The 20,722-nt window shown below is 39.1% G+C and overlaps 1 protein-coding gene across 5 annotated transcripts in view; it reads right to left on the bottom strand.

The window, feature by feature from the left end:
* FYB1 (FYN binding protein 1) overlaps window positions 1-20,722 on the bottom strand; it is a 184,135-nt gene that overhangs the window by 48,500 nt on the left and 114,913 nt on the right. For all 5 annotated transcript variants that reach the window (XM_004265975.4, XM_033421231.2, XM_012531663.3 and 2 more), the window contains one exon: window positions 4,419-4,575. In XM_004265975.4, coding sequence (XP_004266023.1) covers window positions 4,419-4,575 — 157 coding nt within the window. The remainder of the gene's footprint in view (window positions 1-4,418; window positions 4,576-20,722) is intronic.

Here is a 20,722-nt window from a genome sequence, read left to right as displayed (position 1 = left end):
AAACAATACAATTTAAAATACAGTATAACTTTGGCCTTAACTACTGTCTTTTTGAAGATGTTTATTATTCGTAATTCTCACCTGCCTCCAATTCTTCACATTCTTAAGGCATACTGACCTGAAAGATACAATTACAAGTGACTTCTGGGAAGTAGGCAGGTGATAAAGGCCGGGAGATCTCCTGAAATTCTTTCTTTGATCCCGATTCCTTTTCTTGCCATAAGCAATACAGACTCTACACCCTGGGGAGAACTGTGAACCTTATCAGTCATTTATGCCTTTGGGAAGCCAGTCCCTCACTTGAGCACTAGTTCTTCGTTGTTCTAATTCTTGGTTCTAGGAATTCACTTCCTTAGTGATCTTAACAGTGTCAGGACTTTAAGTGTGGAATATACACCCATGACTCTCAAATATATATTTTTAACCGAGAACTCTCTCCCAAACTCTTCACTTCTTATACCTAATTGCCTCCTCAACATCTGCGCTTGCATGTTTAAGAGACGCCACAAGCTTAACATAGCTGGGCTCTCCTGATCTTCCCCAGGCCCAAACTTGCTCACCTTCAGCCAATCCCATTTCGGTTGATGGACACATCAGCCTTGGAGTTACTCAGGCTCAGACCTTGGAGCCACATTGGATCCTCTTTTTATTTCATACCCCAAATCCAAATTCTGTAGTCTCTACCTTCAAAATACATCCAGAATCTGGACCTCGTACCACTTGCCCTGCACCCTCCTGGTTAGAGCCACCTCTGCACCTTGCCTGCCCTATCTGCCTAACTGGTTTCCCTTCTTCAATTTTTGCCAACTGTCCCTTTTCAGACAGCTGTTAAGGTGATATTTACAAAACATAAGTGAGAACGTCGCTGCTCTGCTCTAGCTCTTCAGGATTTCCCATTTCACTTAGGATAAGAGCTGTAATGTCTATCATGACCCGCAGGGACCTGCATGAGCTGAATCTTTCCCTCCTACTCCTTCCCTTGTTCATCTACTCCAGCCCCAGCTACCTCCTTCTGAGTCCCTGGACATTCTAGGGCTCTGTTCTGTCTGTCCTCTCTGCCTGGAATGGTCTTCCTCCAGATATCTGCGTGACTAACTCCTTCACTTCCTTGAGTCTTTGCTCCAGTATAACTTCCTATAAGGGAAGTGACCCTCACCTGGCCCTTTAAAGTTGCAACACGCTGTCCCCAACCCTCACACTACACCACTAATCTGCTCTACTTTCTCCTATAGCACTTGATATTTCCTAATATGCTCTATCCTTTACTTGTTTATTATTTTTTTTCCCCTCGTGTCTCTTGCCCCCTGTTTTATGTGGGCAGGAATCTTTATTTTGTTCACTGATACTTTGTGAATTTCTATTGCAAAGGCACAAAGTAGTGGCTCAAAAAATTATTATTGGAAGGGTGGTGGTGAGAAGAAAAAGCATAGAACATACATCACTCACAATTTTACTTAAAAATCATTCCATAAATTTCCCTCTCACATGAAATATAAATTTGTGAGACTGAATATCAAGACCGATGTTACTTTCGTTTCCTCTTTGTGTCTTTTCTAGCTTCCCCTCCTTGGGGGAAAGTTTCCAACCCAGATATTTCTTTATTTTGGATTTTACTTGAGCTCTCTGATGGGAGCTTGAAAGCCTTACACCATACACCACATTTTTACTTAAAAAAAAAAAGTTGTCTTATAGATGTCCCTTGGCTTTCATTTTCTCTGTTCTCTTCATCTGACATTTAACTTTCAGATGTGCCAGTTCTAGCTTATCTAGGCAATGTAACATCTAAGATTCTTGTTTCTCTCCATCTTTTTTTCTGAGAGTAAGAGTAACTCTTAGATGAATCAAACTTTCTTATTAGGAGTCCTTAATAAGATGGAAATAGGGATGAGGTTAAGTTTATTACAATTGGTGGATTTTGCTGATTTCTGATGAAAACACTATTACAAGTGAAAATTTGAACCTGGCTGGTTGGCGGGCTCTTTTCAACTTTGCACGAATTTCCTACAAAGTTGGGAAATTGACCAGCATTGGTATGATGCTGTAGTCCAGGCTACTGGTCTCTTTTTGAAATCCTTTCTTCTTTTTATAACTTTTTATTCTCCACCTTATCACAGTGGATTCTAGGGTGTAGGTTTACAGAAAAGAGTTATCATAGCAGGCCTGAAGTTGCTATTTTTAAAAGAATCTTTTATCAAGATGGGCTGTTAGTTTGTAACTGGGAACTCAGCTCCAAAAGCATTTCCTGCACTGATAGGAAAAGTTGCCTAATCATAAGAATGCTTTGCTGTGCCTAGATTGTATAAACAACATGACTTACGGTGAACACCTGCTTTCCTTCTAGAAGTCTGGTATTTTGGTAGTTGCTAGGCAGAAGGTGCCTAGGTGCCAGCTTTCAGTAAAAGCTGCCTCTAAAAGGCTTTCCTGAGAAGCAACATTACACTTGTATTGCATTTTTGTACCTGGAGAAAAGAGCAGTCCTACTCTGTCCACTGCCAGGTTTAGAAGGAGAGTGTGACTGGGATAAATCTTAGCCATGAGTACTACTATGGGCTGAGTCCTGTGTGTCCTTTTAGTGGATCATCAAACACATGGGTGGTCTTGGGGACTCCCAATCAGCAGGAATAATGCCAAACCCTCCTCCTCTCCATGATTTCTTCCATCAAAGAGTTACCAGTCTTTATGCCTTAGAAATTATCAGGAATTCATGCTCAAGCTATTTACTGAAATTTCTCACTAGAATTAAACAGGATCCAGAAGCCTAACTGAAGCCAGGAGCAGGGATAGAGTCATATAATAAAATTCAAAAGTACTAAGGTCGAAATCTAATGGGTTAAATTCATCAGAGTAGGAACAAAATTAGGAAAAAGACACAGGATTTAATACATGTGAAAGAAAGTAATTTACACAGAAATCAAGTGTATATAAGAACACCTATTAGTTATTTTAATTAAACTAATATTTATTTGACACATATTTTAGTAGGCAGATGGCTTATACTCTTATTTGGTAGCTGGTTATCATAAATTAGGATTCATAAACTCAAATGCCTGGAAGGGCATGTAGTTAACATAAATGCACAGTGCAGCTTATACAGAGGATTGTAGCCACTAAGCTGCTCTAACACCTCCTAGTTAGTTGAAGTTATGCCTTTAACCACACACCCCCACCCAAAGCCTAATAAAGTGAAACGTAGTGGTGGCTACCCATGACAAACATGTTTTCAACCCCTGCTCTAAATTGTAATCATCAGCATTAAAGGAAAGCTGTCAATCGGATTTTGATATTAATAGATTCTATCAGAAGGATTAAGGATATTAAGTACTTTAAATGTAATGAATATCAATCTGATAGGGGATTGAAGTGAAGGAAAAACAAACGTAGCTAAATATTTTGGCATATTACTTACTTGCGGTAAAGGAGAATCATGCAAAACAATTTTCTAGAAGAGGAAACGGAAGATCTACTCTGACTTGCCGAAGGAATCTATGCTTGCCATCGTCTGGCTATTTCTTTTTAAAACATTTCATCTATCCCAATCTTCTGCTTGCTTTTTCCTCAACCAGCTATTCTGGTAAATCACGGATAAAGAGCCCGTGCATACAACCCATACAGTTTTGACATTTCTAAAACTACCATCTAAGAAAAGTGAGAGTGGGCTTGAATAAGTTTCCTAGTTTTTGAATACACAGTCAAAAATCTGACTATTCAGGGAAAACCTCCATTTTTTACTTAAAGGAGGTTATTTAGCAGAGTGGTTAACAGCTCACATTTTCTTTGGACTCAGACTGACATTGACTCACATTTGGAGAAGTTACTTAGCCTCTGTAAAGTTCCATTTACTCATCTGTGACAGGATGATAACACTATCCACTCAATAAAGTTATAAGGATTATACATGTAACGTGCCTAGCACATCATAGGCAGTGAGTAAAATATGGTGGTGGTGGTGGTGATGATAATGGTGGTGATGGTGGTTGTGATAGTGGTGATGATGGCAATGATGGTGCTGGTGGTGATGATAATGATGGTGGTGGTGATGATGATAATGGTGATGGTGGTGATGGCTGTGGTGTTGGTGATGCTAATGGTGGTGATGATGTTAATGGTGGTTGTGGTGATGCTAATGGTGATGGTGGTGGTGCTGACCCGAAGAATGCTTCAGAACTTCTAAAAAGGCACTGGAAAATTTCTTCAGATGAACTCTTAAGGGGAAAACCACTGAAAAAACAGAGAAATAAGAGTTGCTCAAAGGTATGGTGGTGTGAGAGCAGCTTGCTCAGCCATCTTTTCCCCCTGCCAACTGCTCATCTTTGTGGATCCATTAGCTTACCATGGAACCCACAGCATTCAGCCAAACATAGTTTGAAAATCCATGGTAAGAGACTGACAAAGAAATGGCAAGATAACCTTTTGCTTACTTGAGATCGAAGGGAGGTTTAATGTTTCTGGGAGGTAGACTTGGGACTGCCGATTGGGTTGGGTGAGATGCTGGCAATGGTGGCTGGCAGGCTGGATGGGATGGTGGAGGTGGTGGTAGGGAAGTTGTTGAGTAGGACGTTGAGACCTTGCTGGTACCTAAGAAGCAAAGCAAAAAATACTGTGAATTAAGACAAATCTTCAAACTATAAGAACTGGCTATTCCAAGTATGTAGAAATGAGGATTTTAAACATAAATATGTAAGAAATGCATTCTAATTATTCTAATTAATGCTTTAAAGAGTTTAATACTCTCAGTATCATGCGACATGGCTTTTTTATTTTCTTTCTGCATACCAGCTTTTATATTTACACAATTAAAACATCTACATATTTTTATTCTTAAATGCTTACAAAATCTCTATAGCATCATGATTCTCTGAATCCTCCTCAACCCTCTTGCCCTCATAGTCACCTTTTTTCTTTCTTATTTTTCTTTTTAAGTTCATTTTTTCACACACACACACACACACACACACACACACACACACACTTACACACTGTATTTTATTTTTACCAGAGATAAATAAACTGACACCAAGCATTGTAAATGGATGATCACAACAAAAGCAACAATGGTTGCAATTACCAAACACGAAAAACACTCATACTGTGTCATAATATTGACATTCAGTCCAGTAATCCTCCACTGTAACAGCTCCTTTACTTTGCAGTGAAAATTGATTTGTATATTTTTTGCCTCTGAGTCCTTGTGGGATTTCTTTTTTTAAATTCAAACAGAAGGTCACAAAAATTATAATCATCCACATCAATTCACTCAGTCCCATGTAATTAATTTGTTTTTATCTTGATCTTTTGTTAGCACTTTTATGAATTCATTAGGTTTCCTTTAGAGTTCTGAAAATGCTTATTCATTCAGTTCAGCAGTATAGTCAGTTACCAGAAACTTGTACTTGTCAGAGACTTTTCATAAATTCCTTGAAGATGAAACCCTTTTATAGGAACATTTTTGCAAAAGCATCAGAGTACACCCAGAAATGTCTGTAAATGACAAAAGACTTAAAAATGACCACGGTTAAAGATTTGAAGAAAGTTCATAATAATGCAATTGACAAGGAAATTTATTTATTTCTGAGATATACATTTTACATTTTAAAGTAATAACTAGAATTATGATTTATAACTTTATACCAGAACATATAAGATTTTTAGAAATTTCATGTAACATCTAAAACATTTATATTAACATATTTCCATACAAATAACCCAAAGAAAGTTTAGTATTAGTTGTTTTATTGTTTGTTTGTTTTTTTATACTGCAGGTTCTTATTAGTCATCAATTTTATACACATCAGTGTATACATGTCAATCCCAATCGCCCAATTCAGCACACCACCATCCCCACCACCCCCCGTGGTTTTCCCCCCTTGGTGTCCATACGTTTGTTCTCTACCTCTGTGTCTCAAATATTCCCTGCAAACCAGTTCATCTGTATCATTTTTCTAGGTTCCACATACATGCATTAATATATGATATTTGTTTTTCTCTTTCTGAATTACTTCACTCTGTATGACAGTCTCTAGGTCCATCCATGTCTCAAAAAATGACTCAATTTTGTTCCATTTTATGGCTGAGTAATACTCCATTGTATATAAATACCACATCTTCTTAATCCATTCGTCTGTTGATGGGCATTTAGGTTGCTTCCATGACCTGGCTATTGTAAATAGTGCTGCAATGAACATTGGGGTGCATGTGTCTTTTTGAATTATGGTTTTCTCTGAGTATGTGCCCAGTAGTGGGATTGCTGGATCATATGGTAATTCTATTTTCAGTTTTTTAAGGAACCTCCATACTGTTCTCCATAGTGGCTGTATCAATTAATATTCCCACCAACAGTGCAAGAGGGTTCCCTTTTCTCCACACCCTCGCCAGCATTTGTTGTTTGTAGGTTTTCCGATGATGCCCACTCTAACTGGTGTGAGGTGATACCTCACTGTAGATTTGATTTGCATTTCTCTAATGATTAGTGATGTTGAGCAGCTTTTCATGTGCTTCTTGGCCATCTGTATGTCTTCTTTGGAGAAATGTCTATTTAGGTCTTCTGCCCATTTTTGGATTGGGTTGTTTGTTTCTTTAATATTGAGTTGCATGAGCTGTTTATATATTTTGGAGATTAATCCTTTGTCCATTGATTCCTTTGCAAATATTTTCTCCCATTCTGAATGTTGTCTTTTCATCTTGTTTATGGTTTCCTTTGCTGTGAAAAAGCTTTTAAGTTCCATTATGTCCCATTTGTTTATTTTTGGTTTTATTTCCATTACTCTAGGAGGTGGATCAAAAAACATCTTGCTGTGATTTATGTCAGAGAGTGTTCTTCCTATGTTTTCCTCTAAGAGTTTTATAGTGTCCAGCATTACATTTAGGTCTCAAATCCATTTTGAGTTTATTTTTGTATATGGTGTTAGGGAGTGTTCTAATTTCATTCTTTTACATGTAGCTGTCCAGTTTTCCAAGCACCACTTATTGAAGAGACTGTCTTTTCTCCATTGTATATCTTTGCCTCCTTTGTCATAGATTAGCTGACCATAGGTGTGTGGGTTTATCTCTTGGCTTTCTATCTTGTTCCATTGATCTATATTTCTGTTTTTGTGCCAGTACCATATTGCCTTGATTACTGTAGCTTTGTAGTATAGTCCGAAGTCAGGGAGTCTGATTCCTCCAGCTCTGTTTTTTTCCCTCAGGACTTTGGCTATTCGGGGTCTTTTGTGTCTCCATACAAAATTTAAGATGATTTGTTCTAGTTCCGTAAAAAATGCCATTGGTAATTTAATAGGGATTGCATTGAATCTGTAGATTGCTTTGGGTGGTATAGTCATTTTCACAATATTGACTCTTTCAATTCAAGAACATAGTATATCTCTCCATCTGTTGGTATAATCCTTAATTTCCTTCATCAGTGTCTTATAGTTTTCTGCATACAGGCCTTTTGTCTCCCTAGGTAGGTTTATTCCTAGGTATATTATTCTTTTTGTTGCAATGGTAAATGGGAGTGTTTCCTTAATTTCTCTTTCAGATTTTTCATCATTAGTGTATAGGAATGCAAGAGATTTCTATGCATTAATTTTGTATCCTGCAACTTTAAAAAATTCATTGATTAGCTCCAGTAGTTTTCTGGTGGCATTTTTAGGATTCACTACGTATAGTATCATGTCATCTGCAAACACTGACAGTTTTACTTCTTCTTTTCCAATTTGTATTCCTTTTACTTCTTTTTCTTCTCTGATTGCCATGGCTAGGACTTCCAAAACTATGTTGAATAATAGCCGTGAGAGCAGACATCCTTGTCTTCTTCCTGATCTTAAACGCTTTCAGGTTTTCGCCATTGAGAATGATGTGTGCTGTGGGTTTGCCATATATGACCTTTATTATGTTGAGGTAGGTTCCCTCTATGCCCACTTTCTGGAGAGTTTTTATCATAAATCGGTGTTGAATTTTGTCAAAAGCTTTTTCTGCATCTATTGAGATGATCATATGGTTTTTATTCTTCAATTTACTAATATGGTGTATTACATTGATTGATTTGCACATACTGAAGAATCCTTGCATCCCTGGGATAAATCCCACTTGATCATGGTGTATGATCCTTTTAATGTGTTGCTGCATTCTGTTTGTAGTATTCTGTTGAGTATTTTTGCATCTATATTCATCAGTGATATTGGTCTGTAATTTTCTTTTTTTGTAGTATCTTTGTCTGGTTTTGGTATCAGGGTGATGGTGGCTGCGTAGAATCAGTTTGGGAGTGTTCCTTCCTCTGCAATTTTTTGGAAGAGTTTGAGAAGGCTGGGTGTTAGCTCTTCTCTAAATGTTTGATAGAATTCACCTGTGAAGCCATCTGGTCCTAGACTTTTGTTTGTCAGAAAATTTTTAATCAGAGTTTCAATTTCATTTCCTGTGATTGATCTGTTCATATTTCTTGTTTCTTCCTGGTTCAGTCTTGGAAGGTTATACCTTTCTAAGAATTTGTCCATTTCTTCCAGGTTGTCCATTTTATTGCCATAGAGTTGCTTGTAGTAGTCTCTTAGGATGCTTTGTATTTCTGCGTGTCTGTTGTAACTTCTCCTTTTTCATTTCCAATTTTATTGATCTGAGTCCTCTCCCTCTTTTTCTTGATGAGTCTGGCTAATGGTTTATCAATTTTGTTTATCTTCTCAAAGAACCAGCTTTTAGTTTTATTGATGTTTGCTATTGTTTTCTTTGTTTCTATTTCATTTATTTCTGCTCTGATCTTTATGATTTCTTTCCTACTGCTAACTTTGGGTTTTGTTTGTTGTTCTTTCTGTATTTCCTTTAGGTGTAAGGTTAGATTGTTTACTTGAGATTTTTCTTGTTTCTTGAGGTAGGCTTGCATAGCTATAAAGTTCCCTCTTAGAACTGCTTTTGCCGCATCCCATAGGTTTTGGATAGTTGGGTTTTCATTTGTCTCTAGGTATTTTTTGATTTCCTCTTTGATTTCTTCAGTGATCTCTTGGTTGTTTAGTAACGTATTGTTTAGCCTATATGTGTTTGTTTTTTTTTTACGTTTTTTTCCCCTGTCATTCATTTCTAATCTCATAGGTTTGTGGTCAGAAAAGATGCTTGATTTGATTTCAATTTTATTAAATATACTGAGGCTTGATTTGTGACCCACGATGTGATCTATCCTGGAGAATGTTCTGTGCACACTTGAGAAGAAAGTGTAATGTGCTGTTTTTGGATGGAATGTCCTATAAATATCAATTAAATCTATGTGGTCTATTGTATCATTTAAAGCTTCTGGTTTTTTGTTTATTTTCATTTTGGATGATCTGTCCATTGGTGTAAGTGAGGTGTTAAAGTCCCCCACTATTATAGTTTTACTCTCGATTTCTTCTTCTATAGATGTTAGCAGTTGCCTTATGCCTTCAGGTGCTCCTATGTTGGATGCATATATATTTATATTTCTTATATCTTCTTCTTGGATTGATCCCTTGATCATTATTTAGTGTCCTTCCTTGTCTCTTGTAACTTTCTTTACTTTAAAGTCTATTTTATCTGATATGAGTATAGCTACTCCAGCTTTCTTTTGATTTCCATTTGCATGGAATATCTTTTTCCATCCCCTCACTTTCAGTCTGTATGTGTCCCTAGGTCTGAAGTGGGTCTCTTGTAGACAGCAGATATATGGGTCTTGTTTTTGTATCCATTCAGCAAGACTGTGTTCTTTGGTTGGAGCATTTAATCCATTCATGTTTGAGGTAATTATCAATATGTATATTCCTATGACGATTTTCTTAATTGTTTTGGGTTTGTTTTTGTAGATCCTTTTCTTCTCTTGTGTTTCCCAGTTAGAGAAATTCCTTTAGCATTTGTTATAGAACTGGTTTGGTAGTTCTGATTTCTCTTAGCTTTTGCTTGTCTGTAAAGCTTTTGATTTCTCCATCGAATCTGAATGAGATCCTTGCTGTGTAGAGTAATCTTAGTTGTAAGTTCTTCCCTTTCATCACTTTAAGTATAACATGCCACTCCCTTCTGGCTTGTAGAGTTTCTGCTGAGAAATCAGCTGCTAACCTTATGGGAGTTCTCTTGTATGTTATTTGTCATTTTTCCCTTGCTGCTTTCAATAATTTTTCTTTGTCTTTAGTTTTTGCCAATTTGATTACTATGTGTCTTGGTGTGTTTCTCCTTGGGTTCATCCTGTATGGCACTCGCTGTGCTTCCTGGACTTGGGTGGCTATTTCCTTTCCCATGTTAGGGAAATTTTCGACTATAATCTCTTCAAATATTTTCTCTGGTCGTTTCTCTCTCTCTTCTCCTTCTGGGACCCCTATAATGTGAATGTTGTTGCATTTAATGTTGTCCCAGAGGTCTCTTAGGCTGTCCTCATTTCTTTTCATTCTTTTTTCTGTATTCTGTTCCACAGCAGTGAATCCCACCATTCTGTCTTCCAGGTCACTTATCTGTTCTGCCTCAGTCATTCTCCTATTGATTCCTTCTAGTGTAGTTTTCATTTCAGTTATTGTATTGTTCATCTCTGTTTGTTTGTTCTTTAATTCTTCTAGGTCTGTTCAACATTTCTTGAATCTTCTCGATCTTTACCTCCATTCTGTTTCCGAGGTCCTGAATCATCTTTAGTATCATTAGTCTGAATTGTTTTTCTGGAAAGCTGCCTACCTCCACTTCATTTAGTTGTTTTTCTTGGGTTTTATCTTGTTCCTTCATCTGGTACATAGCCCTCTGCCTTTTCATCTTGTCTGTCTTTCTGTGAATGTGTTTTTTTTTTCCACAGGCTGCAGGACTTTAGTTCTTCTTGCTTCTGCTGTCTTCCCTCTGGTGAATGAGGCTAAGAGGCTTGTGTAAGTTTCCTGATAGGAGGGACTGGTGATGGGTAGAGCTGACTGTTGCTCTGGTGGGCAGAGCTCAGTAAAACTTTAATCCACTTGACTGTTGAAGGGTGGGGCTGGGTTCCCTCCCTGTTGGTTGTTTTGCCTGAGGCCGCCCAACACTGGAGCCTACCTGGGCTCTTTGGTGGGGCTAATGACACACTCTGTGAGGGCTCACGCCAAGGAGTACTTCCCAGAACTTCTGCTGCCAGTGTCCTTGTCCCCATGGTGAGCCACAGCCATCCCCCACCTCTGCAGGAGACCCTCCAACACTAGCAGGTAGGTCTGGTTGAGTCCCCCTGGGGTCACTGATCCTTCCCCTGGGTCCCGATACGCATACTACTTTGTGTGTGCCCTCCAAGAGAGGAGTCTCTGTTTCCTCCAGTCCTGTCGAAGTCCTGTGAACAATTCTCACTAGGCTTCACAGTGTGATTCCCTAGGAATTCCTCCTCCTGTTGCTGGACCCCAGGTTGGGAAGCCTGATGTGGGGCTTGGAACCTTCACTCCAGTGGGTGGACTCCTGTGGTATAAGTGTTCTCTAGTCTGTGAGTCACCCACCAGCAGTTATGGGATTTGACTGTGATTGCGCCCCTCCTACCATCTCATTGTGGCTTCTCCTTTTTCTTTGGATCTGGGGTGTCTTTTTTGGTGAGTTCTAGTGTCTTCCTGTCAATGATTGTCCAGCAGCTAGTTGTGATTCTGGTGTTCTCGCAAGAGGGAGTGAGAGCACTTCCTTCTACTCCGCCATCTTGGTTCCTCCCCTCATATACTCGACATGGCTTTTTAAATATTCCATTTCTTTCCCTACCTCCCCCCACCCCCAGTTTGTATGTATAATTGACAAATAAAATTATAAGTTGTTTAAAGTGTATATATGATGATTTGATATACATATATACTGTGAAAGGTTTCCCCCCATCAAGTTAGTTAACATCCATCACCTCACATATTGACCTTTTGTAGGGTTGGTGGTGAGAACATTTAAGTTCTTTTAGCAAATTTCAGTTATGCAATACAGTGTTATCAACTGTAGTCACCATGTTTTATTTTAGATCCTCTGACTTTACACATCTCATAACTGAAAGTTTCTACCTTTTGACCAACCACTTCTTCCTTTTTTTCCCCCATCCCAGCCCCTGGCAACCACTTTTCTACTATTTATAGATTGTACAAAGAGCTTCCGAATTCCTTTTAGATATTTCTGCCTCTCTCCAAAATTTTTCATTTTTGGTGATTATTAAAAATACTACCCTCTCTCCTTTCTCTCACAGTCCTCTTGGAGTTTTAAAAATTGCTCAGCCCCTGCACCCCTGACTTGTGACACTTCTTGCAAGGTGCAAATCTCACAGGAATAGCTCATTTTCTCTTTTGGCACCTATGTTTTTGGGTTGAGGTAGGGAGAATTAGTTCCCTTATAAATCTGGTAAATAAAAATTTCTAACTGATTACATTTATGGTAAAAAATATTTTGTCTAGGGCTTCCCTGGTGGCGCAGTGGTTGAGAGTCCGCCTGCCGATACAGGGGATGCGGGTTCGTGCCCCGGTCTGGGAAGATCCCACATGCCGCGGAGTGGATAGGCCCGTGAGCCATGGCCGCTGGGCCTGCGCGTCCAGAGCCTGTGCTCCGCAACGGGAGAGGCCACAACAGTGAGAGGCCCGCGTACCAAAATATATATATATATATATATTTTTTTTTTTTGTCTAGTTCATTTTTGTCATAAAGTTAATTTTTTATATATATAGGACTTATTACTTTTTCTCTAGTTCAATTAGTAAATTCTTGGGGGAATTCCCTGGCGGTTCAGTGGTTAGGACTCTGTGCTTTCATTGCCAGGGGCCCGAGTTCGATCCCTGGTGGGGCAACTAAGATCCTGAAAGCCCCACAAGCCTTATGGTATGGCTTTCTGATGGGCATCTGGGATGCGCCCCTGCTCTTCTGCCTGCCCAGCATCTACTCTCCCTCCCCTGGGTAGAATAACTTGAACTGCCCAGAAAGGGGTGTCACTGCTTTTCCACTGGACTTGGAACGCCAAGGGGGTCCTCTGGGAATTCTGCAGCCATCTCACCACCACCACCAGAGGGCTTGCCTGAGGGTACAGCAAAACCAGAGGAAAGCAAGGCTGGGAGATGGAGAGGGACTGGTTGGATTTTTTTTTTACTTTTGGAAAATTGTTAGAGATAATTTGACAGGTTTAATGAGACACTAAACTGTGTAAGTGTCTTATTCCTCATTAAGCTTGGGAGAACACATGCTAAAGTCTTCCTATGTTACACTAGTATTTAGCAGTGGAATGTTTTGCTTTGCAAAAATTTTTTTTTAAAAAAACATGTATTCATACAGTGATCATTTGGTTAATAGGATTTTTTTTTTTTTAGATGTTGGGGTAGGAATTTATTAATTAATTAATTTATTTTTGCTGTGTTGGGTCTTCGTTTCTGTGCGAGGTCTTTCTCTAGTTGTGGCAAGCGGGGGCCATTCTTCATCGCGGTGCGCGGGCCTCTCACTATCGCGGCCTCTCTTGTTGCGGAGCACAGGCTCCACACGCGCAGGCTCAGTAGTTGTGGCTCACGGGCCTAGTTGCTCTGCGGCATGTGGGATCCTCCCAGACCAGGGCTCAAACCTGTGTCCCCTGCATTAGCAGGCAGATTCTCAACCACTGCACCACCAGGGAAGCCCTTGCTTTGCAAAATTTATGGTCACTTTCAAATACTACAGGGAATATATTTGCATGTACACAAAATAATTCTAAGGAAAAGCATCTTAGTATTTCAGGGGGAAAAAAACAGGTAGACTTACCTTACTATAAAATGATTGGCTCTAAAATCTTAATGTGGACTTTATAAAATATACCAAAATATAATTAGTAATATTGGAATTCTCAAAAACAAAAATCTAGTCTGATGTGATGGAAAGAAAAGTGTGGATATTGAATTATAATAAAGCAAGTAAAGGAGAAACAGAAACAATAAATCTATAGGAAATTTCTGAGCTTAATGATAACATTAATAAATCACTTTTTTGCTAGGAACCGTTTTAGGCATTTTGCATATGGAATTTTATTTAACTTTCATAACATTCCTTTGGGTATATATTATTATCTAGCTTCCATTTGATAATTAAGAAAACTACCCAAGTTCAGAAAGTCAGTAAGCAATAGAGGTGGAATTCAAACTCAGCCAGTATTTGAACCTTAGTTGATTTCTTACGATGTCTGTGCCCTTTCTGCTATGTTCTGCTCATGCCCTCAAAGTGATGAAATGGAAATCAGTGATACATTCCAATGGACATATTAACACATTTTTGTAAGTCCGGCTTTTCTAATTGGTACTCTTCCTCTTAGAGCAGTTTTGACAACTGTTTTCAGTTTCATTAGGGCAGTACTAGCTCTGGAGACTATAAAGTAATCTGTAAAGGAATTCAAATATATTGGTGTTTTGGATATATGTTTCAGAATTTGATCTTGGAAACCAGATAGCAGGAAAGTAGATATTCAGGAGTTAGTGGAAAATGGGTCCCCAAAGATGGATGACTGATGTGGGCTGACAGGAAAAAAAAGTCTCATGTATTGGAATTGAGGAGTTTGAAATAAAATCATGAAAGGATTTAAAAGATATGAAATAAATAAAATAAAGGGAAAGAACAACAAGTTTAGAGTTTGGTTGGCATCAAGAAATAGAAATGTAAAATTTGAGACCTAACACACAAAACTCTGATCTATCTGTTTATCTATCTATCTATCCATCCATCCATCCATTTATCCATCCATCTATCTATCTATATGTGTGTGTGTGTGTGTGTGTGTGTGTGTGTGTGTGTGTATGTCTTATCCCCCAAGTCTCAGGGGATATTGCCTAGGTAGTCTGTGGCTTTACAAGAATTGAAAAGACAATTTGGAATTTCTTCCCCAAAGAATGACAAGTTTGTGTAGGGATATGGGCCTCATAGCAGTAGGCAGAGCTAGTCTCTTGGACAGTATAGGACAGCTCAGTGGCAGTGAGCTAATCAGGTGAATATGCATCCTACTGCCCACTCTCATCCCAAGTCAGATTCAGGAACTGTGTTCCTGGGCCTTTTAACTGGAGCCCAAGGCTTCAAGGAGATCCTGAGCATTTTGCTAAAAAGCTGAATGGGAGCTTGACTTCCACCTTGCTGTAACGCTTGAACTTCCACAAGGGATGTAATTTTGATAATAAAATTCTTAGACATAATTTTAAAAATGTGACTAATAGAACTCACTGTACTTATAGTAGGGAACAGTTCATACTGGTTACAGAAAAACTGGGGAGAGTTGGGAATGAAGGGGAGAGAACTTGCAAAACCTTCTAGAGCAGGAAAACAACTCTCAAGAATCTGGGAAGTTAACAACCTCTGATTCAAACTTCATTCTCTTTAATTTTGGAAGCTCAGAAGAGGTCTTGTGCAAGTCATGTGCCCTGGCTCAGGCCGGCCTGGATGGGTGGAACACAAGGGTCATTTTACCAGGAGCAAACTACTGGGAGAGGCTTCCATGAGTCAGCAGTGCCTAGGGGTTATCTGGCCTTGACCTGAAGGGTGGCTCCAGGTTCACTGAACCACAAACTACCCAAAGTGGTGACATTATGTCAGGATTTAAAACTATAAATGGGGGCTTCCATAGTGGCGCAGTGGTTGGGAATCACCTGCCAATGCAGGGGACACAGGTTTAGGCCCTGGTCCGGGAGGATCCCACTTGCTGCAGAGCGGCTGGGCCCGTGCGCCACAACTACCGAGCCTGTGCTCTAGAGCCCATGAGCCACAACTACTGAGCCCACATGCCACAGCTACTGAAGGCCGGGTGCCACAACTACTGAAGCCTGTGTGCCTACAGCCTGTGCTCCACAACAAGAGAAGCCATTGCAATGAGAAGCCCTCGCACTGCAACGAAGAGTAGCTCCCACTCACCGCACCTAGAGAAAGCCCGTGTGCAGCAACAAAGACCCAACACAGCCAAAAAAATAAATAAATAAAATAAATGTGAAAAAAGAAAAAAACTATAAATGGAAAAACAGAGTTGAGCGGGAAGGAAAGAAGAGATGCGGAGAAGGGGAGGGGGTGATTAATGAAGAAATGGTGATGGTGGTAATGTACTCATGTTATAGAAAATGGAAATTGTATTATTTCACAAACTTTGCACTTTAGATTTTTTTGACAACTAAATACTGGTTCCTGATATTGTCACAATAATCTTGTAACACAAATATCTATGAGGACTTGGGAAATCTACCCCACAGATTCTGACATTTATGACTTTTGATTAAGAAGGTGCTTGTAACCTTCATGTCCCAAGGCGTCTAAGGAGCATCTTGAGTTGTGGTTCTGGATTTCCTTTTAATCCATGGATTCCTCTACAAAACCAAAGACACTATCACCCAATTGCCATAAAACCCTGACTCTAGACCTAATTTCTAATTATGGTTTTGTTGGGATGTCTTAGAACTGAGCCAGAAATTAGAAAACTTTAATTTTACCACCAGCTCTGTCACCAAAGAGCTCTTTGTCATTGGCAAATCATTTTACTTCCACGTGATTTAGTTTTTCCAACTGTCAAAAGGGAGTGATATGACCCCAACTACTTCACATAGGTTTAAGGATTAGGTGAGCTGATATGTCTGAAAGCATCTTGAAAGGTCTGAAGCATTATATAAACATAAAAGATGATCACACAACGATGAGGGGGTGCCACAAATAAAATCACTACTAAGTTATCCTGACTGGAAATCCTTTAACATCATTTATATAAGGTCACTTATTTATTTGGGAATTATTATGCGCCTGCCCCAAGACTTAGCCATTGAACTGGCAACATGGAATATAGACTTTTATTTTCTCTAGGCCTGGATAAGCATATGGCTATTGCCCATCCAGACAGGATGAAAAGCTCTAGCAACTGTATGGCATTTCCAGAATCTGGACTGGTGAATTCTGCACTAAGAACAATCTAAGTGCACACTTGATGGAACCCCTAGCAGTTGCCTGCCCATGCGCAGTCATTTACACCTAACTAAACATGGGCTTTTTCAGGATGGAGTCTCACTGAGATCTTTTCACATTTACCATAATAGTGGTTTCAAAGTTCTCCACATTACCGGACCCTACTCATGCCTTCCTCATTCACCACAGATTTTCTTACCTCTTGTTTTACTAACAGCATGGAGAACACTCTACCTGACCATTCCCACTTACCCTTCATTCTAACTTAAAGTCTCCTTACATCTTGCTTCCCTCATTTCCTTTACCACTGATTCTCTGGAAAAACATCAGTCTTACCAATACCAGCTGCCAGTCTTGGTTCGTATTAGTGCCCGCTTCCTTAGAGACCCTGCTTCATTAATCACCGACTCCCTCACTTGCATCAGGTAAGAAACATTTATTACGAAACTACTATGTGCTCTGGACTGTGTTTCATCCTTTACGATGCACTTCCCATCTTAAACATGGTTTGATCTCCTCTACTCTAAAGAAACACAACAATATCCCTTCTTCTTTGTCCCCCACTCTGGTTGCCAGCTGCTTTCTTTCCTTCCCTTCACAGCCACACTTCTTGGAACACAAGTCTATATTTGCCACTTCTATACCTTTATTGTGCTTGGGTGGCTTCATGGCAGAGGGAAGAATGAAAAGTTCTGAGGTAGAGAGGCTTGGGTTAGAAATCAGACTTCACCACTCTTATGTTATGTTAACCTTTATTTAATTGTTTATTACTCAATTTGGGGCCTTAAGTAAGTTGCTTGACTTCTCCAAGTCTTCATTTTCTCATCTGTGAAATGGTCATATACACCCACCTTGCAGAAGCACCTGAACATTGCCACTCTTAATAAACATTCCTGTTCTTAACTGTTACTTGATCAGGCTGCATCATTGATATATGGCAGTCTGCCCACCTCAACTGTAAAAACCAAGACCTTTTCCCCAAACCAACTATGCATAATCTTGGTTCTGTTAAGATATCTTAGAATGGGCTAAGAATCAGGAAGTTTAACTCCTTATCCAGCTTGTTAGGTACCAAACAAACAAACATTACTTTCACTTTCTTGATTCCTAAACAACACCAGAAGCGAGTTTTCAACATGGGAAGTAGAATGGTTTGGTAGAAACAATATTTGTGCTGGAATCATTCAGATCTGGGTTTGACTACCAATCCCAACTAGTACTAGCTGTAGGACACTGCGTAATGTATTTTGCTTCTCTGGGTTTTATATTCCTTGCCTGTTAAAATGGGACTACTGCTTCCTAACATGCAGGACGTTATGAGAATTAGAAATGATATGTGTACCTACCCAGCACGTAGTGGGTGTTCTACTTAGGAATTATCTTAGAACCTAGAACCTTTGTGTTCTACATGGGACAGGCTCTCATTAAACCTCCGAGGGCACGTTTATGTCTCTCTGTGTACTGAGACTGGGATAATCATACTCTATTACGATTGACATTGGATCCAGTATAGAATATCATTTACAGTATAGGCATATAAGTAGTATTGCCATTTATGTTAAATCATAAAATTTTTCAGAAGATCCTCAGTAGCTTTCAAAAGTAAGGATTTGAAACCCCTAGGTCACAGGCTTAGAAATCCTGTTTTACAGAATTTTTTTCTTGCCTGATTCAAAGTCATCTATTCTTATCTTCAAGGAATTTATAAACCCATAGTGGATGTAAACCCAAAGAGGATGGGAAATTTTGAAAACCAATTTAGTTGAAAACAAAGTACTGTAACTATATTAGTAAAAAAAAAACCAAACCTTCGCTTTGAAAGCAAACTGCCAAGAAAATGTTGGCCAGCTTAGAATAGTCCATCAACATGGAAAGAAAAGTAATACTGAAACGTTCATGTTTTCATAGATAATCAAGGCAGATATTAAAAAGAAGGTGAAGAGGTAGAGATCAAACCAAATATGATCAATTAGAGGAAAATAAGTAAAGAAAGCCTTTGATCACTACCTGAAACTTCCCTATCTCAGATCTAACTGTAACATTCAATGTCTCTGAATACTTTTTTAATTCTTAAAACTTCACTTGCCCAATAACTTTGTTTATATCGTTATTTTCATGATTGGACATAATCATGAAATGTAAGTTGTTTTTATAAATGTTTTTATTTCTTTTTTTTTTTTTTTTTGCGGTACGCGGGCCTCTCACTGTTGTGGCCTCTCCCGTTGCGGAGCACAGGCTCCGGACGTGCAGGCTCAGCGGCCACGGCTCACGGGCCCAGCCGCTCCACGGCACGTGGGATCTTCCTGGACCAGGGCACGAACCCGCGTCCCCTGCATCAGCAGGCGGACTCTCAACCACTGCGCCACCAGGGAAGCCCTGTTTTTATTTATTTTCAATTCATAAAATAACATGAAATCAAATCAGACAGTAATTTGACTGAAGGCTGCTGACTTCTGAACCTTTCCTTGTAAAAAAACGTTAAGTATTATATGAAAAGGAAAAAAGTCAGTATATAGGAAAAGTTTTTTGTCAGATGCTGATAGCTTACAAGGTGCCTTTCTTGTTCTGAGATAGAGCATATTTGGGCAGAAGACAATAACTGAATTTCTTTTCTTCAAATGCTAAAATTGTTTTAAAAGTATACTAAAACTCATATAGGAGTAAAGGAAGTACTAGAACTCAAGGTTTAGAAAATCCTCATATGAACTTTTATATGTTGAAGGAATAGTGAGTGTTTTGAGTAAATCAATACTTTAAAAATAAAAATCAATAAAAATCAATCCAGAAACATAACATCTATAAGCAGAGAAGGAGTAAACATTGTTGATGCAGAGACAATATTACAGCTTCAGAATGTGAGCAAATAGAGGGACAACTAAAGCAGATGCTTCAAACTCAACTGTCAGTGGAAGCCAGACAGGAACATGCATTTGTACGTGGCTCTGGGAATCGACTGGTGAGCAGGAGGTTCATGCCCTGGCTCAATGGAGTGGCTACTGCAGGGCTCCAGCCAACTGTAAATTTGTGGAGAACAAGTCTAGACTTTTCTGTGAAATCTTTCAATTTTTGAATGTCGGCAACTAAGTAAACAAAACAAAACAAATACATAAAGCAAACAGCATCCCCCAAATTCTGCACACCAAACAAAGCGCACTTTTGGATTAAACTACTTTGTGATAGACACCTTTTTTAAGTTAAGTGAGAGGAAGTGCTATAAAGAAAATGCCTACTAAGGGAAATTGCCTGATCATAGGTTCCTCCAGGAACCTAGTTTTTTTCCTGCTAAAACTATAAGGGTTTGAAAGGGGTAAATCAGACCACCAGACCAGGTAGAATCATGAATTGAGGAAAGAGGACCAGAACTGCCAACCAAGAAGACAGAGCTTCCCTGCAGCGCCTGGACAGAGACTCCAAAGGAAGAAGCGCTGGAGAAGCAAAGTGACCATGACCCAGTGTAGCTGAAAGAAGCACAACTATGTAGACAGATGGATGTAAACAGAAGGTTCAGTTCAATTAATGTTTGTCATTTCTATGGCAATGACTATTCTTGTCATTGCTAGTTTTGGAAGATCACCAAGGGAGAAGAGTGAAGGGTCCCTGAATCAAGAGACAGCACAAAAGCATCAGGTGATAAATCAAGACCTAGAGGAGAGAAAGCCATAGAAGAAGAGAAGATGCAAGAGAGAAAATATAAAAGCCACAGAGAAGCTCCTACCAGAGGCGTGACCTCAGGCAGGTCTTGCCCTCTTCCTTCTTTTCTTAAAAAAAAAAGGTATTTTAATTTATACAAATAACATTAATTATTTCTTGAAAAAGTTTTAGAACAGAAAAAATAAAATTTCACGTGACATCTCACTCCCCATTCCAACCATTGTTTATCTTTGCAGAACTTTTTCTATGCATTTACTCACCTACGGATGTATGCATAGAAATA

Source organism: Orcinus orca, chromosome 3 (assembly GCF_937001465.1).
Source record: "Orcinus orca chromosome 3, mOrcOrc1.1, whole genome shotgun sequence".
In the NCBI taxonomy this organism is placed as follows: Eukaryota; Metazoa; Chordata; class Mammalia; order Artiodactyla; family Delphinidae; genus Orcinus; species Orcinus orca.
The sequence above is the reverse complement of the archived record's forward strand: the minus strand, read 5'-3'. Positions and strand labels throughout refer to the sequence as shown.